A 27,330-nucleotide genomic window follows, 5' to 3' on the forward strand; every position below is an offset into this window, starting at 1 on the left:
ATATATATATATATATATATATATATATATATATATATATATTCTTTTATGGATGTCAAGCAATGTCCAAATTTTGCAGACCTGGTTCTTTACCCAGTTCATTTTTATGTGATGTATGCTGCATTCCTTTGGGTTGTATATCGAATACAAATATCCACAACATGGCTGAGTTTGTGGAAGCATTCTTGGAACAGAAGAAATAGTGAGATGTTTTCCTGTAATCTATGCTGGCCGTGTCTGTATTGCACTGCAGTATTTCACAAGTCTAATGATCAAAGCATTTTTAATCTCAGAAACTTGTGATTGTGGTTAAGACAGAAACTAGCAAGATAAACACTAGGGTAATACACTTCCAGAGATTTTAAAATTTGTAATTGTTAAATATTTTGTTGAAGATCAAAAGGGTTAGAGCTGTAAATTTTATTTTTAAAGATGATTTCTTGATATTAATTTCTTGTATTGATATGCAGAAATATTTTAACTTGGCTTACTGGAGAATTTTAAAATTGTGACTTGCATGAGTATGCTTCACACTGCAAACTGTTGACACGGTTTTGAAATCTGTGATTTGATTTCACATCACAAATCCACAATAGAGTTGACCTGCTTATCAATGGCTATGGCAATAAGAACTCATACTCAGAACAGAAAAAACTGCCAATTAAAGGTATACAGTCACCTGTAATCTAAATATGCCCATATACGGTCAAAGGGGCATTCCTTGGTATTCAAAATGCTCATGTGAGGGCGCTGTTTTTAAAAAGCGGCCACCTGCTTAAAATCTGTGATTGGTTAGATTTTCCATGGTAAGTGTGGCAAAATTGGAACAGGTGACAGTATACCTTTAACAGTATAAAGAATATGCATAAAGTTACAAAAGATATGTAGATTTTTTCCTTTAAATTATACAGACTCATTGAAAAGATGACGGAGAATTTGACAGTGAATTTCACAAAAATGAGTGAAATTCAAGCTAAGCATTGCAATAAATCATTCACTACGCTTTTTGAAAACAAAGTCAAAGGGACAAATTTTGTTAGAAGATGTTTTTTTCATTTCTGACGGCATCAACAAATGCCTTGTGCAAACAATGCTTTATATGATTGCGATCAGTGCCACTGGCCAACAGACCTCTGCTATCATACTGATTGTACAAGTAACACATGAATTCTTGACATTATTTAGGGTGTCAACCAATAAATACATCCGCAAGCGTCTATCAAGATCCCTTACTGCTTAACTTTGAAATCAATTTCCATGGTCCGATGACAATCATATCTGTCCATTTCTTCTCAGATTGTAGCATGATTCATGAATAATTAATTTCCAAGAACAAGGAGGAAGTGGGCATGTCCTTTCAGTTAAACAGTCAACTTTCCTCGACTTATTTTCTTTTTTCTGAAAGGTTGCCATTGTCAAAACTACACCTGGGAGGCAACAGCCCCTCCCCAAAAACAATAAATAGTAAGGAAAGGTTTCTGTAATTCAAAGTTAAAAGGGAATGCATTGCAACAATATCCATGCCACTTGATGTGTTTGATCTTCACTACCAAGGGTTAATGGCTCACTTTGCTAATCAGGTCAGGGATAAGGGCTCTTTGATATGTAAATGTACTCTGTGATGTCACAAAATATTTTGCATATTACAAAGGTTGTTGAGTTGGAGCTGCATAATCAAGCTCAATGAAATGGTGTTTGAAAATTGCAAAATTTTGACATCTCCGCATATTTCTTTGGGTAAGTATAATAACAAGTGTATATAAAATGTCCCTAAAAGACATTTTATGCATTGGACAAGGATCTGCAACGAAAGCTTAAAGGCTTCAGTTGCTTATCAGCTTTCAAAGGAAAACAAAGGACTGACACTATGTAAACAGTCAAAGTTAACAAGAACCTATTTGCAACCAAATATGACTGAAGGGATTGACGATTGTGGCCTTGGGTACACATTCACATACCAACCAATGATTTTTTCGGATGGAGGAATCATGGAGGTACCTCCATTGTGGAAAGAATCACTTGTACTTGACAAAAATAACCAAATCATGTAAAAATTGAAGACATTTGTCCCTTCAAAACACAAGATGATAATGGAAGGACTGCTTAAGAATAAAGCAGTTTGAAAGTTATCTTGTCCTGCCTACTTAATGCTTTCATAAATATCATCAGCATGACACCATCGGGGGAAATTTAATCTTTTTTAAACTTGCAAAATTTAGAATAATTTGTGCGTATTCAAACTCTTTATAGTGGAGCAGCTCAACATCAAATGTGATTTTAGATGTTCTAAAATTACTCTCTTGGTTTTATTTTGACAAACTTTTTGATGGCACGATTCTTTGAGCAATTTAATTCAAAAGCTTTTAAAAATGAAATATGAAACCTTGAAATGTTTTATTAAAAGACCATCTGTCTTGTCTGTGACATTTTACACCTCACAATTTGCTTCATATAAAATTTGTCATTGTATGCTGTGTATATTTTGCGATACATTTTACTCATTTTTGTACTTAACTGTAAGTTGTAATTTTCCACCTACTATTATTGTTATCCTTTACAGAATATCTAACTGTACGACAGGAAATGTCATACCAAACAGCACAGAAGTCTTAGAGTTTGGTGACTAAAATATACATGCATATCCTGTTTATTGTAAAATTTCCCTGAATCAATATACTCATTAGTATGACCTGTAGCCTTTTAAGTCTACACAAGCAGCATATCAGCAAAGAATTGTAAAAACTTGAGAGACAAGAATCCTGTTTCAAAGGTGCATTCCACCTTAAGGTAGTTCGCGCCTCAAAAATGAAAGACTTCAACTATTCAAAATTAAGAATAAAAATCCGGGGTCACCTCGAAAAGTTTGGTCCTAGAGAAATAAATTGCCCGATGTTTACTGATGCTTGAAATTCAAATTGGCCACCACCCCTTTATCTCTATGGGAGAAAATAAAAATCCTGATTTTCACAAAACTGTGCCAGTGAAAGCTTTTTTACTAAATGAGCCCCCACAAGGGGTACGACAAAAACAATATTGTAAAAATATGAGAGTCCGAATATCTGTCCCCAAGGTTCACCCTACCTTAATAAGCACTGTTAGACTGCCAGGCTAAACCTGTTGTTATCCACTGGCTTTCCGATGTATGGAAGTGAAAGTTTTTTGACCCTTCCTTCTGTTAGGAAAGCCAAAGTAACACTGACAAACGTCAAAGTGACAAACAGGTGATCTCCTCAATTCAAATGGTAAATTGATCTAGTATGGGACAAGCTGAGTCTGTAATTATTGATTTGAGGGATGTGAGGTTGTAAAGGGGTAACCTGAGTGTGAAGTATCCTAATAGCCCTTGCCATCAGGGCTGAAATTGATCACTCCATGTTTGGAGCTCTTGTGCACGTTTCCAAAAAAGTTCAAACACAATATTCAGAATAGATCAACACTGTTTATGTCTTTGAAATGCACTGATCTCATAGAGCTTTGAATCCCTGGGACAAAATTGAACAATACTGTGTTCATGCTGAGCCATATTACAATTTATCATCATCCTAGGGGTATCTTTCAATGTTTTGATTATGGAAGGCACCCAAAGGTGGATAATGTGCAGCCTTTCGGAAGCTTTAAACCTTGGCTGGCTGAAACTCATGGTTTTTATTGAATAATATATCAAAACAGCCAATCAGGTAGAGAACAGCTTTAGTTTTAGACTCTTTAAGTTGCTGTAAATTATTACAATCTACAAATCAAATACCAGTGTAGCCTTCCAAGCTGCTGAACATTGCCAGACCCAAAGTTCAGTTCAAAGCTCAGCAAATTCTATCAAAAGTGCAATTGAACTACTATTCTTCTGGTAAAAGTTATAGGAATGTGTAATCCCTGTGTCTGAAAGTTCCCATTTAAAAGTGATGGAAAAGTTAGATAAACTCTGAAAATGTGGACTCTGTCGAGGTGGAAATTACGCTTAATCACTTCCACCTGAATTGTTGCAGTTATTCAAGTGTTTTCATTATTAACATCCATGGATGATACCAGATGAAAAGTGAGTCTTTTCACTCTGGAATGTTTTTTGACAATTTTTTCCCAAGGCACTGTATGGAACTATGTTGAAGTACTGGTGTTTGTATGCAGCAATAAGTTATACATCTTCATATGTTGCTGTTTCCATGGTGACCAATCTATCCCCAGAATGCCCTGTTGCCATAGCAGATCCATGTGCTGACTTTGTAACCTGGGACAAAAATAAGGTTGGTGGTTGAGGTGGGTGGAATAATCCCAATTCTTTTACAAGAAGGCAGTCAAGAAACTTAAAATGATAATTTTTGAAACTTTTAGCATCATTTCTTGTACATGCCTGTAGCAATTTGCAGTGATAACATTAACATTTAAAGCTGGTAATCTTCTATACAAATTCTCTGAACGGCTAGCATTCTGACGTTTTTTCCTTATTTGGGTATGTTTACGCTTTCCTCAGAGGCACAGTTACTGAAAAGATGCATGTTAAACAACGCTACGAAAGACTGATTGACTGTTTGCAAGACCACAACATAAGGTCACTCCTCACGATCTGCATGTCTAAGCTATTCAGATCAAATTTCATCTGACCCTGCATCTTTGTTATCTGTTTTAACCCTTTCACCAACATAGTTTGGCCCAAATCAATTGTTATCGATGGTGATTGTGGACCTGTTTACAGAGACTGGGGGATGAACAGGTTAAATGTCAATCTTTTCTTACTAATGCTGAGGTGGGATCAACTAACCAGCAAATGAGATAGAAATGGACGTAAAGTGTCTGTTTCTTACCTCTTTTATGAAATGAGCAAAAGTTTCAAAGTATCCTTCACACTGGAATGTTTCATTGTGGGTGCCATTATCGAATTTCGCAAGTCTTTTTAACACTGCCCCTGAGGTCTGTTGACACACACACACAGACAAAAACAAAACAAAACAAGAGTGAGGGAATATAATTTACCTACTTCTAGTATTTGTAATATTCAATCCACTTGTCAAGAAAGTTTCATTCAAAACATTCACTGATAAATATATCCACTGCAAACAGCATTCAACAGATGCATCAATGACACACAATAACCTATTGAAGAAAACTGTCTCTTTTTTATATTAGAGAGCAAAATTTTCAATATCACACAATATGAAAATTTGGTGATCAAATGGCTGTAATGTACATGCTACATTTGCAGAATCAAGGTGCTATTTTGGATTTTGGCGTAACTGAAACTTTTGGCTTTACAGTGATTGGTTGATTGCAAATTAGACCTTGAGACAAAAATCTACCGTGGAGCAAGATTTACACAAGTACAAACTTTGCTTGAATGGACACAATTGACAGTTCCTCAGAGATTACAATGATACACAACATGTAGTACACAACATGATTTTTTTTATGTTATGTGAGGTAACAATAAAAGATCAGATGATGATAATGGAAAAATTTTTTTTTGAAAAAATTGTCATAAACATGACAGAATAGAATCGCATAATTTATGTTGTCCTAGAAACACTTTGAAATCTGCATCACTGGAGGAAGTCAGGCGGATATGAAACATTATGCCACTAGAGGGCGCTAGATAGGACATCACTGTGCACTGAAAGGAGCAGACTGATGAGACAAGGTATCTCTGGTGTGGTTTCTGTTTACCTGGAAGAGTATATGCATCATTTTGGGAGGTATAAGTTCATCTGCCATCCCTGATAGAAAGAGTGTTGGAGCCTTAACGCGATGAATTTTCTTGATACTTAGATACTGCAACATAAGCAAAATATACTGTGACTAAATAATCACATTCTTATATGTGAACAACTTTACCAATGATCTGGTTGATGAAATTTTCACAGGAAGACTGAAGAAGTACTTACAAATACACTTTGAAATAATTTCAACATAAATTTTACATCCAGGGTGACTGGAAATTGGATTCTGTATCAGCAAAAATGGTGGGCCATATGGTGAGCAATATGGCGGGCCATATTTGAATTAATTTCGGAACAAGCAACACACTGCTACAAATTTGTTTCATGTACAGTACTTGGTGCAGGGTGCAGCAATATTTACATAACACTTATCCAGGTACAAATCAAATTGGGTCATGCAATTCTGTGTTTAAGACAACACTCCTTTAGGGTTTATGCACTGACTACTTGGTGATTTATGAAACTTTTGGAAACTGCACATCAATGTAATACTGCAACAGTAAATATGAGATCTGTAATTGACTTTTTGGGTGTACATAAAGAATTCTGAATTGCCTTTTCTGAGCGCCATCTTCATGATATTACTGACTATTATTGCTAGTTTGCAAGTGGTACAAATTCTGTCAATGTATGATTGAATGATATGCCATTGATCTCATACTTGGTATGTATTGCTCTGGGGCTCCCTCCCACCCCTCAGTCATTCAAATGGCATGGTAAGAAAAAGCAGATCTAAAAGTAAAGTAGAGTAGAACCAGCTTGGCTGAAATTCACTGTTATTATTATGAATGTGAACCAGTTTTAACTAATGATGATATTTATAAAAATACATAACTGAACTAGACTCAGCCTCTAACTCAGATTTTTCCTTTAAATAATACCTGAATAAAAAAAAATTCTCATAACATTATACCACAGTACTTGCCTTATTTTTGTGGCACCACAGTGGTACCCAGCTGATAACTGGTAAATTAAAGACAACACCGGCCATATCAGGCACACTTGTAAATGTGTTTTCAACAATCAATGCAGCGAGTTGATCCCTGTACCCCGGGGAAGAAGCGAGGTCGATGGCTACAGCGCCCCCTAGTGAGCGTCCAAATATGATAAGTTTTGTAGGGTCTATGTCACTCCTGCTGAGTAGGTAATCTACAGCTGCTTTGGCATCAGTGTAAAACCCTGGGGGCAAAAGAAAGTTATTCTCAACATATTTTGCAGTCCTATCATCAAAATACACATTATACCATAGCACAATAAAATATGTAATGTTCTTTAAAACTTTTTTCACGTAGATTTGTACCTGTTTTATGGTGACTTTCACAATTTGCAAATACAAGCAATTGCCCCAGCTTTATGTAAATGTCATGTGCCCCAGTCTCAAACCAGGATGCTGCAGTCTTACCAGAATACATGTATGGACCAATATTTACAGCCACTGAATGTTAGCTAGTAAGCAGTATCTTATTAAGCAAACAATATGTATCACTCCACTCATGACATTCAAATTAATCTTGACTCAATAAAATTCATTTTTAAACACTAAAAAAAGACATCGAACACACATCAGCATTGTTTAATGACATGGACAACAACGTTTAGACAAATCTTTTTGCTACAAAGTTGTACATAACTATTGGTGAAGTTCTGTGATAGATGCGAAACAGTTGATGAAAGTTATGGAATTACCTTTTAGGACGGTAGGTACTTAGCTTTGTTTGGGAGAAAACTGGCTGATTTCACCTGATTGTAAAGTCACCTACCTGATTCACTGATGTACCCTTCACTTCTCCCATAACCCCTGTACTCCACCAATAGGACATTACTTCCACAATAGGAGTACAGAGCTTGTGCATTGAGTAGTCTGAAAGACAAAAGCAGCAGTATCAAATGATTGGAGGGCGCTGTTTCAGGTCATGGAGAGCTCGTAAAGAATACGCAAATACCAGAACATTGTAGGGTAATTGCAGGAGCACTTTGTAGGTGCCTTAAGATTACTCTTGAGCAGACCCTGAGTCAAAATTCTGCAGTGAGCTGCTTGAGAAACATGAAGCATTATGGCACAAGACATATTATACTTGTCTCCTTCATGATTTAGGGACTGTGACCTAAACAGGCAAATTTCACAACTTGACCATTTATATTGTGTGCGCATACTACATGTATGTGTGTGTGGGATCTAAAACTGGCTGTTTAGTCGGATGAAGGCAACATTTCCACACATATGAATGAATTACAACCACTGTACTCAGGTTCTTGTTCCTGCTGGTGAGAAAACATGTAAGACCATCAAACCAATGTTTGTATCACCTTTCCCTTGTTCTCTAAAGACCCTAATGATACAAACTGCACAAGCACAAAACAAATAAGACACACAGAGCAAGAATTTTTCAAAGATCCACTATTTAATCTTATGTTTTGGACTGACACTATCTGGTCTTCTTCCAGAATTCTACTTGCTTTACATTCCTCTACCATCCCTGGCAATTCTACTGATTTTGCCCATATGCTTTTCACATGAGTAACTGTGTACTGACTGGCTTGGAACCACACAAGAGTCTATATGACTTTTTATCAAAGTGGACAATACACTACTCAGTCTTGTGCATTAGGAAGCAATCAAATTGCTACTAATTTTGTTTACACAAATAGTAAACTTTACTAAAGGTGTGGCTATGATTTTCAACTATCATTAGCTAAATCTAGGGAAATTTTTTTCAAAGTTTGTCTCACTTGGTAAGCTCACTTGGAAAAGTACCAAGACCACATCCTGACACACCTTGAAGTACATATTCCGGAATCACCGATAATATGGTATCTGATGCTGAATCTGAATTGGTCTGTTTCCTGCATATCTGAAACTTAAAATCTTATCCTGATGCAGACTCTGATACAGGGGAATGCCATACAAGATAAATTTCCCAGCATACCTGTGTCCAATATTCCCAGCATTCCCATGAAGGAATATAATAGTTGGAGACTGAGCGACTATCTCCGGTCTCTGTTTCAAGAGTATTGCATTGATGTTGACACCGTCACTTGTCTTAATAAATAGATTTTCATAAGGCACTCCAAATATACGCGGAGACATCACATACATCCGTGATGACTCCGGCTGATCTGGATAGTAAAGAAGACTGTCCTGATAGTTGTATAAAATACCTGAAATGAAGTGGAAAAGTGGGATACCATATGAATGAATTACATGTGATGTACATGCGGACAACTCTGATGGAAAAATAAAATCAAAGTCAGAAAAAAATTTATAATTTCTGCCAAAAATGCATTGTCTTATGTCAAGCACAAAGCTCATTGCAATCATTACCCATAATTCATCACTGTTCTCTTCATTCCTCTGCACATGAGCATTGAGTTGTTGGATTTGTTTCATGACTTCTGGGTGCCATGGCTACATGGGCAACGGCTTCATAAGCAAAACCTGTTGCATGCTGGGTATTATTGATATGTTGATTTTATGTAATGTCTTTTTTTGTAGTACAGCTTTGGGTCTTTTATTTATATATATATATATATATATATATATATATATATATATATATATATATATATATATATATATATATATATATATATATATATATATATAAAATATATACTCTGTGCCCAAGTTCAGAGGTTGCCATAAAGCCATTATGGTGATAACCGGGAGGGCACATTGTATACATTTTGTGTGTGATATATATATATATATATATATATATATATATATATATATATATATATATATATATATATATATATATATATATATATATATATATATATATATATATATATATATATATATATATATATATATAGTTACCTGTATTTATTGTAGAACTACATTTCATTCACACTGAATTCTTGTCACCCACATTATGCATGTTCACCTTTAATGCCTTTCTTCCTTTTCGCACTTGCGTGTTTTTGTTTCTATCTATCACTTTACTGTGGGAGGCCAGTGATATGTATCAACTTTTCTTGTCAAAGGGGCTGGTGTTTGCTGAATAGTTACAAATGCCAGTCACTATATTGTCCGTACTGAGAGTCAATAATGAAATAGGATCGTGACACAGTGCATGACTCTGTCAGTCTAGTACCGTTCTTAGACTTTCATACGAGCTCACCCCTAATTATTGAAAATAACAACATACATAGATAAATTCTACAGAGAAAATGATACAAACTTAAAGAGTTGGTCATCAGCATAGAGCGGATCAAATTGTATACTCACCGAAAAATGCTGAGCACATGAGTGTAAATACCAAAACACCACCATATTGCCAGTAGAATAGAAAAAGCAGCAGAACCCCTGCACTGCACAGTCTCCAGAATTTCAACATAATATTCAAAACAAGGCGACCCACAAACTCAATTAGATCATATCCGGTGTGTTTTGCCGGTCGTCCCACAGGGACTTTTTCACTTGTGTCTTCATTTCTTGAGTCCTGCTTCCGCAGTTTTGGTTTTGCCATAGATGGGTTGTAGTGGTCACCGTAAGTGCCTGCATATACCCTTGATTTCATTTAGTTTATGGATGTGTTTACCAGGGGTATAAGTGGTACTGTCAACTGAAATGAGAAAAGCAATTTACAACTTAGATCAATAGGGAGTGAGTGACGCTCATTCCTTGACAAGATATTAAGGTAGTATGCACCTCGAAAGTGAAAGACTGAAACTTTTGCTCAAACTTTCCTCAATGAAACTTTTAACCATTCTCTTACCAAATAAAAATTGAAGGTCACCGTGCAAAGTTTGGAACCAGCAAAACAAATTATCCAACTTTTTGTGATATTTGAAATTCAAAATGGCTGCCATTCCTGTGCTAAGGTTCCAAGACAAGAAATTGACCTTTTTAAACTAACAATTCTCTAGTGATTAATAAGCTCAGAACCCCTGTAAATTATATATCTTCTGAAAGCCTAGATACAGGGGAACATTTTGGTTACCATAATGTCAGCATTGTTTACATAACTATCACATGACAGGTAATTTGCATAACCTTTCAAAAATCGGTTTTCCCTATGTTTTGTTTCAATGCTTTGAGATATGTGGCTGAAATTTGTGTGAGTGTAAGCTGTCCTAAAGATCTTCCAAAAAGTGTCTCAGAATTTTTTGAAACCTTCTTAAAACAATTTTTATGCCTGAAAAACTTCCAGAGCAATGAATTTAACCATAGTTGATTTCTTTGAAATTGTGCTGCAAAAAAAACTAAGCACGATATAAAAATCTGAGACACACTTTTGAAGAGCGTTGTGACAGCTTACATTCCAGTGAGTCAGATATTTTGAAGTATTGAGACAAAACATAAGAAAAACCGATTTTTGGAAGGTTATGCAAATTACCTGTCACGTGATAGTTATGCAAATAATGGTGACACTGTTATTATCAAAATGTTTCCCTATATCTAGGCTTTCTGAAAATGTATAATTTACGGTGGTTCTGAGCTTATTAACCACCAGAGAAGTGTTAGATTAAAAGGTCAAGTTCTTGTCTTGGAACCTTAACTCTGTGGGGGAAAAATTAAATTGTGGATTTTCGAAAAACTAAGCCTGTGAAAGTTTTTCTTAGTCAAAGAGCTTGAAAATGAGCCCCTACGAGAGGTAGATCACGAAAGAATTGCAAAAATTTGAGAGTCCGACTATCTGTCCCTGAGGCGCATTCTAACTGCAAATTTTGCATTTTCTTATTTTGTTCTATTTATCACACTTGGTTTCTGATCATCAGAGTTCAAATAAAGAGGAACTGTTTGTCAATTTTGGATTTGTGCATGTCATTTCATGCATTTCTACGATGTTGATTGCCTTCCATAAACATTGAGCTTGGGGCATCCTACTTTCTGGGAGCCGCCATTACTTGGAAGTTGGTAATGGCATGCTGCGTCTCCCAGAAATTTTTTCGGAACGCCATTGACGTGTTTGAACAAATTCCACTCCCCTATAAACGACAAGGTTAGTGTAGTATAGTGTTTGGTCTTCAGTAGTGATAAATTGGTATGACCAAATGCAGTAAATATGTAGCATTTAACATCAACATGCCTCGTCCAGTGGGATGCGCTTATTTTAAACTCGACACGGCCATCTGCATTGTAGCGCTACTGGTAAGCGAGGTCGCAAAAACCAAAATTCACCGACTGCCTCACCATAGTGCTAAAATTTTGCAGCTAGTAGTCACAGTTTTGTCAGTTCCAAGGGAGGACAATCAAATTTTCCAAGACAAAATTGTTACAAGTGTCATCAATTTCATATTAAACTATGTCCCAATATGAATATTACAGTAAGTTTGGAGAGGCTAAACAATAAGACTTTCTATGATCTACAGTCCAATGGTATGGGCACGGTCCCTCAACAAAAATGACCGTGGCATGGAAGTATAACTAGAAGCGAGACAACCTCCGCGGTGTAATCATGGTATGTGTGTAGCTGCAAAATTTTAGCTCTACGCTGAGGCGGTCGGTGAGTTTTGGTTTGTGCGACCTAGCTCACCAGTAGAGCTACAATGCCGAAGGCCCCGTAGCATACAAAATAAGCACGCTGCACATGGCACGGCATTTTGATGTAAAATCCCACATATTTACTGCATTTGGCCATACTGATTTATCACTACTGAAGATTAAACACTATACTACACTAATCTTGTCGTGTATAGGGTTTGGTATTTGTTCAAATACGTCGATCGCGTTCCAAAAACATTTCTTGGAGCTGCCATTACCAACTTCCGGTAATGGCGGCTCCCAGAAACACGCTCTATGTTTATGGAACGCGATGCAGTAAATATGTGGAATTTTACATGAAAATGCCGCACCATGTGTGGCGCGCTTATTTTGTATGCTACAGGGCCTTCTGCATTGTAGCTCTACTGGTGAGCGAGGTCGCAAAAACCAAAACTCACCGACCGCCTTCACCGTAGAGCTACAATTTTGCAGCTAGGTATGTGTGCTACGTCCATGATGATGTACCGACGCTGAGACGCCGGCAGAGTGGCCGGGATACGGATCGCAACATACAGATGGCATGCCTGCAACAAGAGATAATCTTTCTTGCTACGATCCGTAGCCCTACCACTCCCTATACAGAGTTCGGGAGCAATACAACACCAATACGGCTTCGGAATGGAGCGAACGACCTTCACTCCTCAACTTCAGCTTGGAAAGTTGTTCTATTCGGTCTACTGAGATTAACGCAATCGTGTCTACTTCAGTTCATGACCACAACAACATGACCACAACAACAATGTTAACACTTACCTATTGACTACTTTTCGCGGCGTTTGGCATGAATTATGTTCTGGGGATACGTTTTATCGATACAATATTCTCTAAAGAATTAAACTGACAACGTCTCCAAGGTTCATGGAGGCAGCCATTTTGCATCCGTCCCGGCATGCTTTACTCAGGGTGTAAGATTATACCACAGCGTGGCGCTCGTGCCTCGCGTTGCCCCGTTGGGACGCGCCGACGACGCATCACATGACGTATGACCACACACTGTGATATCGATAACGCTGAAGCATGTGAAGTGCTTCAAGTGCTGTTCCAATATTCAAGAGCGATGTTCATATCGCTTCATAGTTTATTTTGACACAAATTTAATTCGGTTAAATCAAAGCTGAACGATGGTCAACCACTTTATTTGTTAAAAATGTGAATTTATTAAAAATATACGGATTGAAATTATCACTGGCCTGGGGGGTCTCTGACGGACCTGACCGCTGACCTCATAGGGAGCCTGGCTGCAAAGTTCAGTGACCTAAATCACTTACTCGTCACTTAGTTTTATCACTCAGTATCATCTATCTGGCGGCATTGCCACGTTGGAAGACAAAGAGGTAAGTCGCTTCCTTGTTTTTTCAAGTTTTGGAAATATGCCGTTCATATGAATGATGATTGGAAACGGTAGGACAAAATGCAAAGTCCATATACTTTAGACTTGGTAGACCGGACATGGAGGTAGCAGAGACCAGACATTTTGATCACAAATTTCAGGCCGTCGTAGACTCGATCGTAGATGGTAGATTTATGCAGCACTGAACAGAGCTAGCTAAAATTAATCCCTATGTCAAACATCATGGCGTGTACGCGTGGCAAGTGAAAAAATCATGGACAAACTTTGTAGAATTGTATTTTCTTCGATGAACTTTGAAACAGTTTTTGCAGACTAGTAACCACTGTGCAATGCACAAGTGAAAATTTTGCTCTCAGGTGTACATCAAATACTGATTTGTATCAACGACAGTCCCTCCAAGGACATATTCTGCACCTGGCCGCTGTAGAGCAGCAAAGGTCTGATTTGCATGTTGAGAAATTTGGATGTACAAGAAGAAATCGTGCCAACAAAATATAAGTTTTAAATTGCTGAAAGGTAACTGAGGGAATGGACTACGTGCCATGTCTCGGTATTTTTTCACAGCACTATGATCAAAGCAGACATTTACTCAAACAAAATTCTTGTGTAGTTAAGATTACGTTGGGAGAGTTGAATACTCTACACCTCTACGATAAAGCCGGTGAACCAATATTTCTTCTTTTGCCCCTAAAACAATAAGTTTACAAATTGGTTGATATGATCCACCCTAAACCATGGAGGCAGCCATGCATAAACCAAATTATTGTTTCCATACCGCCCAAACACATGTCGATTCATACAACTTGAAAGAGATCGAGGAATGAACATCAAATTCAAACTCATTTTCAGAGTTACTCACATACCCACTGTCTTTTAGATTTCTGGAAGACTTGTAAAGTTTCCAGCAGGGGAAAAAGTGTTTGCCCTGGTAGCGCTAGAACTTTTTTCTCAGGGCTGATTCCTCTACAGTGCCAACACGTTTTCCTACAATTTTTTAGAGGTTTCCCCTGCAATCAGCATAACTCACAAGATCCCATTTCTACCTCCATGCATTACTGTACTTGTACTTCCATGGTGGTAAATTTGATACCCCCATGGACCATGGTACTTCACACTTCATTCACAGGTATACAATAGCCTCTCACCTTTGACATTTTGTCAACTAACTTTGTATAAAACAACAGTAGCTATTGGAGGTAGTAGGAGCAGCCAGGAGACCATTTCTCACACCAGCTTTAGAAATTTAATGGTTGTGTATTCATTCCCCTTTGTGATTTCAGCATCTTTGGTCTGGTTGTCAATTATTTGTAAAAGTTCTGAGAACGGCTAAGCGTGGAGGTAATTGTTACTCCATGGGTTGTGTGTGCATGAAGATCATAAAGACTGGATCTCATTGGAAATGGATTGGAACCTAATTTTTTGGCTGCTAAAACAGGCATTCTTCCTGTCAAATAAACATTATTCCCATAATTCCCTTCTCTTTACTTGGCTGGCTCCCATTGATGACGACACAGACTCCATCCACTAAGTGGAGTGACTGTGACAATCATCACTGAGGTGGTTTTTCTTTGGCAATTTACTGTGAGCAAACTTTAAAGTTAAGAGTACACTTGTTTGGAGTTGCATGAGGAAAACTTGGGGCACAGGGGCTCTTGCATTGGCTATAAAAGATGAAGAATGATGCTATTAAACCTAATTTTTTGTATAAGCTTTTCCCTTTTCTCTGGCCCTATGTTTCCTCGCTCTGTTAGTCATGACTGTCCAGTGTTAATAATGTATGCAGTTTGCAGGGCACCCTTCCTTGGTGAAATTTTGGCGCAGAAATCCTATACCAAAAGTTCACCAACAGAGGGCGCACTGCATACTGCACACAAGGACATGACTCAGAGTGCAAGGAAACATCGGATGAGAGAAGAAAATCGGGAAAAACAGGCTCGTACACAAAACTACATGTATGTTTAATAGCATTATTCTTTATTATCTTTTCATTGACCATTCATGAGTCCCTGTTGAAAGTGAGGTTGTAAGGTAAAAACAGAGTTGAAACTTGATGTGTGTATTCTTAATGTGTGGTGAAATGTTCATGTATGTATTTTTTAGGGCAATTTCTCCAATTTTAGGTCAAAAAATGTTCTTCTCTTAAACTGCTTTTGGATTGATTTAAAATTTATGCATGTCAGTCAGATGTGTTCAAATTATGATGAAATTTTCAATATATATTTTTCCAACTTTCGGTCAAAAATCTCTGAAACTGCTTGTTGGATTGCTTCAAAGATTGGTATGCATGATCTAACAGGTGATGTGGTGGAATTTTCATTTGTGTATTTAGGGGGTAATTTTACCCATTTTTCATCATAAAATCTTCTCTTAAATCGCTCATCCAATTTTTTTTGAAACTTGGTATGCATGTTCCTGAGAGTAAACTTATAGATGAGTTTGTTCAAACTGTTGTGAGCTTTTCACATTGAATTTTTGAGTCATTTTTTTATTTCTTATTCAAAAAGTCTTTGAAAATACTTGTCCCATCACTTTGAAATTTGATATTAAGGGTTTTTTAGAGATGATCTATATCAGTTTTGTTCAAATCATGACAAAGCCTTCAATATTGTATTTTTTGAACAATTTTTTGCTGTTTTTGGTCCAAAACAATGCTCAATATCTCATTCTTGTTAAATCACAAAAAATTGAGAACCGCTGCACATTTGACCTTTGTATTTGGTGTGTAGATGCATGCTAAACTGTAAATGTTTATTTGTTCAAACAAAGTTATCATTTATCTAAAGTATTCTAATATGCAGCAAAAGTGTAAACTAGGTAAAAGATTCAATAACTGCAAGTCAGAATTTTACATGTAGGTGATGATTTGTACAGAAACAAAAGCAAAGACCTCCAAGCCAATAATGAGTCGTTTCCTTAAATATTAATGCTTGATGAATTACCAAATATTGTTTGCATTCATGCAATACAATATCACAAGAGGCCATCTTTACCTCAGTGGGGTAGACTGTATCACTAATTTTGATGTACCAGGGTGCATGGTGTTATCATGTGTGTGTCCATTGCAATAGTTACCAACATTTTACATACTTCCCTATTGAGCATAGTATCACTGACACTATTTTTTTGAAAATCTTATTGAACAATCCATTTTGAGCAATCACATGATTCTGCACTATCTGACTATAGAGGGCGTTATTTGAGCTGGACAGTTTCAAGGTCGTCAACATGCTGGTCACTCACACCCAAAATCAAACTAAAAAGAAGGTAATATATTGTATTTATTTTATAGTTGAAGCTGACAACCTCGGTTGGTGTTGTCTACATACAAGTACATGTAAGCAACATTCTCCTCAATGTCATTTAATCTTCATCCAGTAAAATTCATCTCATTGTTTTTCCTGTACCATCTTTGTTACTTGGTAATAAATAATAAACACTTCCAAAATGTCTACCTTTGTGAATATTTCTTTTTCTGTTCCTCCATCTACCAGCCCATCTGTTAATTTATTAAAAATGTCCCTCTTGATTGCATGTGCTCTTTATTCCTTTGTTTCCTCTTTGCCTTGCCTCGCCATGAGCCTCTACGGTATATTTAATATACACTTATTACTATTTCCAAAGTTTATTAAGTTTGATCATGCAATCTGTTTTACCTGGAGAACCTTCAAGACCTCATCCCCAATAAAAATGAAAAGCTCAAATACAGGCAAAGTGTCTTCTTGCACTATTTTGTTGTAATAGCTCTGCTAGCCAACCTATCATTTTTATGAAAGAATTGTTTCTTTCGTGTAGCCGCTGTCAACAACAGGATACAGTTTATTAGGACATAATTTATATATTTTTCTGCCTGTAACAACAGACAAAATTTTATCTGTAATGATAACTGATCAAACTCTGTCGTAGGTCTTGAAAATGTAACAGACAGGTGCACTAGGTGCAACCTAGACTGAAAGATTTGTCACTCGAGGGCGCTCTACACCCCCCTGTAGAGAATGCCCTCAAGTGACAGATCTTTTGAGTCCACGTGCAACCAAGATCTGGAAACTTCTGTAATAATCATATGTTCCAGTGTAAAACAGCTGTGGACATTTCTTTGTGTTTATTATTGATTAAAAGTTAAACATATTCTAGTATACTTTAATTTGTAATCCTTGCTATTTCATATTTGTTCAACATAGCAAGCAGTTCAGTTATTTAACTGATAAATTAATTTACTCTTTTGCTTATATATTTTATTTAAATTTAGAGGGATACTCTTCTTATAAATACTTTATATTTGTTCAAGTGCTGTATTCTGTATATTACTCGTTAGACTGAAAGATCTGTTGCTTGAGGGCGCTTTCTACGCTCCCCTGGGGGTGTAGAGAGCGCCCTCAAGCAATGAATCTTTCAGTCTAATTGCTCACTGGCTTTAATTTGTATTCTCTCTGTTTCAGACCATGAATTGTCATGTTGTAGTCGTGCTCACCCTCCTTGTTGTGGTGCTGAGTGTATTCCTGGGGCTGTATTTAACATCCTCTGAACCGGCAACCCCACCGGAATACGGAGATGGATGGTGGGGCCGTGGTGAGAGGCCAGAAGAGGAAGAAGACACGAGCATCCGACAGGTGTGGATTTCCATCCCGGATTCCTTCATCGAAGATCTGAATGCACGACTTGATCGGCGTAGACTCTTTCAAAATCTTGAGGACAGCAAATTCAATTATGGCTTCAACCCACTTTACATGCAAAGCGTTGTGCATTATTGGAGGAACAACTTCAACTGGAAACAACAGGAACAGGTCCTCAACACATACGACCACTACAAGACAAAAATCGAAGGACTTGATGTTCACTTTGTCCATGTCAAACCAAAAGTGGAAGATCCATCCAAGGTCAGGCCTCTCCTGATGGTGCACGGCTGGCCCGGATCATTTTATGAATTCTACAAGATTCTTCCGATGCTAACAGATCCTTTGAATCATGGTGGAAGTGAAGATGATGTATTTGAAGTAATTCTTCCCTCTATACCAGGATATGGATTTTCAGAAGCTCCATACAAACAAGGTATAAACACATTTGCATTTCAGAACTATACTATCAAGATAATGAACATTCTTCGGAATCATCTGTGTATTTTGTCACTAACAATTTTTCTTATAGTTTTATACATGCCAGATGGCTGTACAGTATTAAAGAACTTTCTTTGTATGTCAACTTCATTTGATCCCGCAATAATATTTGCAACCCATTTCACTTGACCTCCCCAATCTGTGTCTAGTATACATATATTATGTTCTTTGAAACCTCAATGTGTTGATCAATATAGTATTAAAAAAGAGTAAAGCCAAATAAAAATATGAATTTCCAGGAACATACCTCTGAACAGTAAGGTAATTAATACTGTAGGTCGGAGGCTATTTTTAATTTTCTGAAAAAAATTTTGTTTGCTGAGATCTATAAGATATGGTAAAATTAAGAGAATTTACATGAAATATTTTGCAAATACAAAAAAAATTCTAGGGCCAGCAGGTCATTTTCTCGGGTTGGTTGGGTTATTGGATAAATTCATATGTATTTTTCTACCTCAGTACAGTTGGTAGACTGGTAGTTAGTTATTATTTAAAACTTTATTCTCTTGTTACATAGCCTATCCAGCTTTAATCCCCTGTGTATCCACTGTATGCCTAATTAGATGGCATTGCTTTTATAAGACTGCCTTCATTTGTGCTAGAAAAAACATCATATACACAATTTATGTATACAGTATCATATCAGCTGGTTTGAGTGAAATCAGGTGTAACTGTTTATGTGACCTTTGTAAAAAGGCAATATTAACATTTTGTTCATTGAAGCAAGTTTCATTGTCATAGAAAATATCATATTAGAAATTATATTGATTAACATCAAGTGATAATATTAGTACTGGTACAGGAAATTAGTATATTCATTGAGACCAGTCATTTTTGTTAGTCCCAACGGACACCGTCCGGGGGGACTTATAGGTTCGGTCATGTCCGTGCGTGCGTCCGTCCGTCCGTTCACACAGATATTTCAGAATGCATGAAGCGATTTCATTCAAACTTGGTACAAGGATTACTTCATATGTCATACAGATGCGCGTCGATTTGTTTTGTGATGCGATCCAACATGACCGCCAGGCGGCCATTTTATTACGATTTTTTCATGTACAGAGCCATAACTCAGACATGTTTCAACCGATTTTATTCAAAGTTGGTACAAGGACATTGACCAATGTCATAGATATGCACGTTAATTTGTTTTGTGATACGATCCAATATGGCCGCCAGGCGGCCATTTTATTACGATTTTTTCATGTACAGAGCCATAACTCAGACATGTTTCAACCGATTTCATTCAAAGTTGGTACAAGGACATTAACCAATGTCATAGATATGCACCTCAATTTGTTTTGTGATACGATCCAATATGGCCACCAGGCGGCCATTTTATTACGATTTTTTCATGTACAGAGCCATAACTCAGACATGTTTCAACCAATTTTATTAAACGTTAGTACAAGGACATTGACCAATGTCATAGATATGCACGACAATTTGTTTTGTGATACAATCCAATATGGCCGCCAGGCGGCTATTTTTTTACAATTTTTTCATGTACAGAGCCATAACTCAGACATGTTTCAACCGATTTCATTCAAAGTTGGTACAAGGACATTGACCAATGTCATAGATATGCACGTCAATTTGTTTTGTGATACGATCCAATATGGCTGCTGTGTGGCCATTTTGTTACGATTTTTTCATATACAGAGGCATAACTCAGGCATATCTCAACCTATTTTATTCAAAGTTCGTACAAGGACATTGACCTATGTCATACATATGTACGTCGATTTGTTATCTGATATGATCCGATTTGGCCGCTAGGCAGCCATTTTATTACGATGTTTTCATGTACAGAGCCATAACTCAGACATGTTTCAACCGATTTTATTCAAAGTTGGTACAAGGAGATTGACTAATGTCACATATATGCATGTCAATTTGTTATGTGATTCGATCCAATATGGCTGCCTTGCGGCCATTTTGTTACGATTTTTTCATGTACAGAGCCATAATACTCTCAGGCTCTACTCATTTTTCTTTAGGATGGTGGCCTACATTGGTTTTATATTTTTATCACCATGGAACTCTTTCTTGGCCATTGAGCGCCATCTGTATCAAAGTATTTTTATCACAGACCTAATTACTGAAGAGTCTATCCTCTCTGATGACATGTAATCAAAGTACCCATTAACAAGTTAGGACTGTGTCATCAACGATGACTTGTTTTCTGGAGACCTGAAATTAATGTGCTTTTCTTTCTCGTGTTTCATAGGTTTTGATGCAATTGCTGCTGCTAGGGTATTTGACAAGCTGATGGTACGACTTGGATTCGAGAAATATTACTACCAAGGAGGTGACTGGGGCTCTCTTATTGGTTATTATCTGAGCCTTATCCAGCCAAGGTAATCCATTATTCATGAATTATTTAAATTATTCATGAAATTAGCATAGACCATGCTCCACTGTGAAATCTATCCCATCGACTGAAAGATTCAGTCGTGTACGGGTGTTCCAGCGCACTGCGACCTTCGACCCTTTATCACCAAAGGGTCACAGGTCGCAGTGCGCCGGAGAGCCCGCACACAACTGAGTCTTTCAGTATATATATCCCAATGTGATAAATTGTTACATACGATTGTCATCTCTATTTTGCCCATTTTTTCAAATACTGCAAAATCTGCTGTGAATACATCTTCCCAATAATTTTTCCAGTGAATTTGGTGCATTTGTTGAAAACTATAAAGTGTTTGCCTTTGTTCTTTAATATAAACTCGTAAGCATTTGGTTTCATGAAGTTGTTGTGGCCACTTCAGTCTTCCATATTAAGAAATTCTAAGGAAATAAAAAATCGGTACAATATGTATTACCTACGTTAATTCATCTACCTATCTTTTAGACTTTTTTTGAAAATTGACCTCTTTTAAACATACTCTCATTCACAAATTAATGCACACAAAGACTTACACAAATTTTTAACACATATGCCTTGCATACATCTTATTTTCTTGAACAAAGGGATGAAAGGATGAGGGATACTGCCCTTGTATCATCAAGGTAGAATTTTTCACCGCAACCATGCTCACAGTCTCACATTCATGATACCTGTAATTTACATCCTCTGTAATTTCATTTCTACTTTACAATGACAGCCATGTTTTGGGTTACCATAGCAACATGCCAGCTGGCCAGCCACCGTACTACTTTGTAAAGCTTGCCATCGGTAGCATCTTCCCATCTTTGGTCATCGATGATGATGAATATGATCGTGTCTTTCCATTGGGTGAAAAATTTACCCAACTGATGGCAGCAAGTGGGTACATGCACTTACAGGCTACAAAACCAGACACAGCAGGTTGGTTCATATTATCCGTAATTTTAAAAACTTACATCAAGGCTTACAAGTGAAAGTCCCAGCTCCACTTGATAAATGAATGCTGATGTTTCATTACAGCTTCCTTTATTTATGGAGACTTTTGGATTGGGCTCTATCTGTCCATCCTTCCACAAAGATATCTCAGCCATGCTTGAGCTAATTTCTTGCAAACTTGGTACAAGGATAACGCACTATGACATTCATATGCACCTTCATACTCTTAGGTATGGCATGTATAATTAGTGATAGTTTGCAAAATTAGTGATTTTTGAAAAAGAGTTCTACTTTTGATACAGTAGTCATCAATGTTACCAAATGCAGTCAAATTCTTCATTCAATTCAATGGTATTGTTTTCGGTAAAATATCAACATTTCCAAGGTAAACCACATAACATTACAAATAATTTGTAAAACTTTCCTTAAAAAGAACATTCATTGTCATACATGCATCAAATCAGCATGTGTACACACTTACCAATTGTTTAAAGGTTGGCATATTCCTTCCAGATTTGTGAAATAGAAGTTAGTAGATTTGAAAACATTAGGAAGGGAGACCGTTTGCCCAGCATTTGATTCATAGCTTCCTGCTAGACATCACCATTAAGACCACAACTTTGTGAAATCTCTGATGTTCACCCATTTGGATAGCTTTTTATTTTCATACCTGTATTTCATACCTTTATTTCTGTTGACGTTGACCTTGTTCTTTCTTAAAACAGGGTATGGACTAACAGACTCCCCAGTCGGACTAGCCGCTTACATCTTGGAAAAATTTTCAGGCTGGACCAATCCAGCATACAATGACCTTGAGGATGGTGGCCTTGAGAAACACTTCAGCATAGATGATTTGTTGACCAATGTCATGATCTACTGGGTCAATGGAAATATAGCACCATCGATGAGATTCTACAAAGAATCAATTCCAAAGATGTTATCAGAACCAGCCAAGTAAGCCTTGATGATTCAGTCCTTTGGTTTAACTGCTAAAAGGAGAGGAGTCAAGTGTAGTGACAGTATTAGATTATGTGTTATGGTAGTGTATGAGAGAGAGAGAGAGAGAGAGAGAGAGAGAGAGAGAGAGAGAGAGAGAGAGAGAGAGACGCGGTTAGACATATAGAAGGTCTATATACAGCAACAAATGATAGACTGAGAAAGACAAACAGACATTGAGAGAGATGAAGAGACAGAAACATCAGGCATATGTAACGCATGGTAGTTGTTCTAAAGTGGGTGCTGTCTGCTTTTTTCACTTGTCAATGTTGTGAAATTTTATGAATATCATGTAATTATAAGAATACCTACATCTCATGCCCAGATTAAGTGCATCACTGATTCCAGGCCAGTACTAACCAACGCATTTACTCTGTTTGCTTTCATTCCAGCCATGTAGTGAACGTACCTACTGGTATTGCGGCACTTAAATATGAACTGGGCTATATGCCGGAAAACTGGGCCAGGCAGATATATCCAGATTTGGTCAGCTACACCAGAATGCCAAGAGGCGGCCATTTTGCCGCCATGGAGGAACCACTTTTACTGGCTGAAGATCTGAGACAGTTTGTAAGAAAGGTTGAAGAGAGGCAATAAATACTGCACCCACATTGGATAAATTTATCGGGATTTTTTTATATTACAAAATATTAATATGGTTTTTGCATTGTAGGAAATACATCTTCCATAAGCATTTTTTTAATGGTTTTTTCAACGCAGTGAAATCACTGTGAACTTGCTTGACCTTATTCCCCTTTCAAACACAAAATTGATTTAGGGAGGGGTCATTGAGATTGACATCTTACTGTAAAGTGGACATCTTTCAAATCCTGCTTGTAAATTTTGGTTATATTTTGACACTTCAATAAGTAAAGTAAAAAACAACTGGGCTCTATATGAGAAAGGGGCAATAAACATTCTCTTCAATAGCGATTCAGGTTTTCATTTTAATGTAATGAACCGTTCTTCCTAGCCTATGTACATTTCATAGACACTGTTGCCATCAACTGATGGCTGAAGGTCCAAATGAACATTCACAATTTTGTAAACAAAATGCAGCCACAGCAAAAGCATTCAATCCTGTAACAAACTCTGTGGAGTCCCCGTCACAAACCTCAGGCACTGGTCTATGAGGGAGCAAGAAGACATCGCTGTCAAAAAGACACAGATAATGTAAGGTCTGAACTATTAGCTAATATCAATACGCAGTTGAATACAGTTCTTTTCAAATAGATGTAAGGGGGGAATCTCTACATGTTTATACATATCATCCAATCCTTCAAAATACAGACTTGTTATTTCTTAGAATTTCTTATCTACCAAAATCTTAGTTGCACACTTGGCCTCAGCTCCTCTCTTTGAATTTTCAAAACAGGTGAATTGTTTCATAAAATCAAAGATAGCGCCAAATCATTTCAACGTTCTTTCAGTCAGTGGTTGAAGCTGTGTCCTGGAAAAATTTGTGTCTTTATAGAAGAGTAAAGTTCAAGCTTATTTTTTATCATTTGTAAGGTGTGACATGTAGTGAGCATGTAGTATGTTAGCAAACTTCAAGCCTTTTGCACAAATTCTTTTTGTAACTCATTTCAAGATTCCAAGTGACACAAATGATGTCAAGCACTTCTATGCAATATCATCCGCAGTCAACTACCTTTTAAATTATGTGATAAAATTATGAACTGTGTAGTGAATATTATTCTGAAATGAGATCTCCACCGTGATTTACAAATTTCTGTTGAGGTAAACACATGCCACATAAGATAAAGATTTGTATAAAGGGTGCACAGATGTAAGTAATTGACTGTGGTTGCAATCTTGATGTTCATCTTGATGTCTCTGCTGTCTTCAGTGTATATCAAGCTTAAAGGTATACTGTCATCTGTTCCAATTTTGCCACAGTTACCATGGAAAGAAAATCTAACCAATCACAGGTTTAAGCGGGTGGCCGCTTTTTGGAAACAGCGCCCTCACATGGGCATTTTGAATACCAAGTAATGCCCCTTTGACCATATATGGGCATATTTAGATTACAGGTGACTCTGTACCTTTAAATCAGTACAACCCAGAAGCTATTAGTTAAATCACAGATTCAGAATGCAAGATGATAACAATCATAATGTATTTCAAATTATACACAAATTTACTGATCAGTCTTTCCTATGCAATTTTCACCGAGTAAATTTCTCACTCATTAAGATGTTGCCATAAAATAATTAATGCACATATGTGAAAGTATATTATCTTCACTTCAAAAAGAGAGATGATATTCCTGTTTAAGACAAAAAATCTAAGACATTCCTAATGTAAAATTGTTCAAAGTTACATCACATAACAGGATGCAGTCTTAGGACAGAAACTTGTGGAGATAGATTTTGTTGACAGAACAATTTCACTTTTCCAGAAAATGGTGGATGTATCTTGTAGTTTTCATATTCTTCTTTCCTTTCCTTTCTCTACTATGCCTGGCGCTTTGATGTTGTCAATTTCTGTTCCATTGGCGAGTCAAACAATGCACTACACAACAAGTACAGTTGTTACAAAGTTTTAAAGTACATCACGTGAACTTTTGAAAATTTCTACTTTCAAAGAAATGTCTTCCAATAAAGAGGTAACAACATTTCAAACAATCTTCAACGTTGTTTATTTGTCCACATGGAGCTCAGGAAATATATTTTTGCTTTATTTTTAACTGCTGATAAACATAAATGACTCTTGCACAAGGAAGCAAATTAATGCATACAGTGGCTGTCGCAGTGTATTGAACCACTTGCGACTGTGGGTTTTGGTGATATATATATATATATATATATATATATATATATATATATATATATATATATATATATGTGTGTGTGTGTGTGTGTGTATATATATGTATATATGTATAATATATATATTTGCTTATTTATCCTTGACGACTTGGTACTCTATAAGGAAAGGGACACAACAAAACAGTGCAACGCTCACTAGAAAATGACTTGTCATTACACCTGTGGTTTAACTGGACAAAAACACTCAATAACAAAGACAATTTACGCTTACGGAAAGCAAGATGACTCTGATTGATTGGATAAGAAATACAAGTGAAGTATGGATGCAAACCGAGGGTCTATCACAAGCACAGTCGCTTTTGAACCGATGCACAACAGCCTGGGTGTGGTATGCACTGGAAAAGTGGGAATGGGAATAAATATTTGAATAATAAATATACACTATGTAAACCTCTGTTGAACTCAAAACAACTTTTCAGACTCCTTAACCTAAATAGCTAACTGTACTCCATGGAAGAGGTGAAAAACAGTGGCTTTTTCCTTAGAAAATCTTCTGTTTAACAATTTTCAAGAAAGGTTTTATACAACAGCAAGTTTTGTGTAATGCTTGGCATCTGAAAACCAAGGTTCAAACTTCATGCTCTCAGAAAAGCACTATCTGCAGAATATTTTGTTGATATCTGAAAAGCTAAGCTTTCCTTAAATCAACACAGCCGATTTACAAGTAAGAACCAACAAAGTAACTTTCAAAAGAACTTCACAAGCTGTTTCTTGGAAGATTTATGACTACCAATTAAAAACAAAGACAAAAATTTATAGGAAAATGCAGATAGATAGAGGTAAAATTATTAATAATTTGTATGTATTCAATAATTAAGAAGTGTATGTGGGGATCTGTTTTGGGAAGGCCCCCTTGATGCAACTACACGCTAGACACCAGTCCTGGCCATTTCCAATTTAATGATGCTACACAGTAATGGATATATCCCATAACTCATTATTCATTATGATTTGTACCATTGGAGATTCCTTGAGGAAGTGTACAATGTCTCCCATGTTTAGACAAATTCATATAGTTTTAAAAATTCTGAAAACATACTTTTAAGCACACATTTCTTTTCTATTCCCGTTTTAAATCAATCTCAGGATTATGCTTGATAGAAAGAAGAGATAGTATTTTTGTAAAATTTTTCATAGATTGTGTCCACAGCAATACAGATAACGTAATGGAAAGCAGTGAGACTAGTTGTTCCTGTTATATGAAACAAAAGGATATTGATTTTTTTCCAATGGAAATGACGAAAGAAATTTTCTTATTGCTGACCCTTCTCAGAGAATGATCCCTACAGTTGGTCGTAACTTGCTTCCCAAAGGTACCTGCAAAACTGTAACTTGAATTGTAATTTAGTGATTACTTGAAATTTTTACTGAAATATTAATAATAATAATAATAATAATAATACTTTATTTGTAAAGCGACAAACTCCACAGAGAAAGTGATCAAAGCCGCTAAAAGATACATTACAATAAGAAAATGGATAACTAATAAAAATATAATTGATCGAGAAAGTTAAAAAC

The 27,330-nt window shown here is 36.6% G+C and overlaps 2 protein-coding genes across 4 annotated transcripts; one reads left to right on the forward strand and one right to left on the reverse strand.

Moving 5' to 3' along the window:
* Nucleotides 1-267: 267 nt before the first annotated feature.
* On the reverse strand, nt 268-13,092 carry LOC139115569 (protein ABHD13-like). Its single transcript, XM_070677808.1, has 8 exons — nt 12,952-13,092; nt 9,940-10,276; nt 8,633-8,864; nt 7,466-7,566; nt 6,631-6,884; nt 5,653-5,757; nt 4,797-4,904; nt 268-4,222 (listed from the first exon to the last, which is right to left on the reverse strand). The coding sequence occupies exons 2-8, from the start codon at nt 10,229-10,231 to the stop codon at nt 4,130-4,132; spliced, it is 1,185 nt and encodes a 394-aa protein (XP_070533909.1). The 5' UTR covers nt 10,232-10,276; nt 12,952-13,092; the 3' UTR covers nt 268-4,129.
* LOC139115568 (epoxide hydrolase 1-like) lies at nt 12,400-25,608 on the forward strand. Of its 3 annotated transcripts, none has more exons than XM_070677805.1 (7): nt 13,398-13,532; nt 16,736-16,813; nt 17,986-18,595; nt 20,891-21,020; nt 21,768-21,970; nt 22,711-22,939; nt 23,374-25,608. In XM_070677805.1, the coding sequence occupies exons 2-7, from the start codon at nt 16,775-16,777 to the stop codon at nt 23,576-23,578; spliced, it is 1,416 nt and encodes a 471-aa protein (XP_070533906.1). In that variant the 5' UTR covers nt 13,398-13,532; nt 16,736-16,774; the 3' UTR covers nt 23,579-25,608. The 3 variants fall into 3 exon arrangements, with proteins under 3 accessions (XP_070533908.1, XP_070533906.1, XP_070533907.1); XM_070677806.1 differs by lacking the exon at nt 16,736-16,813 and adding an exon at nt 16,839-16,883 and having other exon boundaries at nt 13,428-13,532; XM_070677807.1 differs by lacking the exon at nt 16,736-16,813 and having other exon boundaries at nt 12,400-13,532.
* Nucleotides 25,609-27,330: the final 1,722 nt, after the last annotated feature.

This window comes from Ptychodera flava, chromosome 17, assembly GCF_041260155.1.
Source record: "Ptychodera flava strain L36383 chromosome 17, AS_Pfla_20210202, whole genome shotgun sequence".
Taxonomy (NCBI): Eukaryota; Metazoa; Hemichordata; class Enteropneusta; family Ptychoderidae; genus Ptychodera; species Ptychodera flava.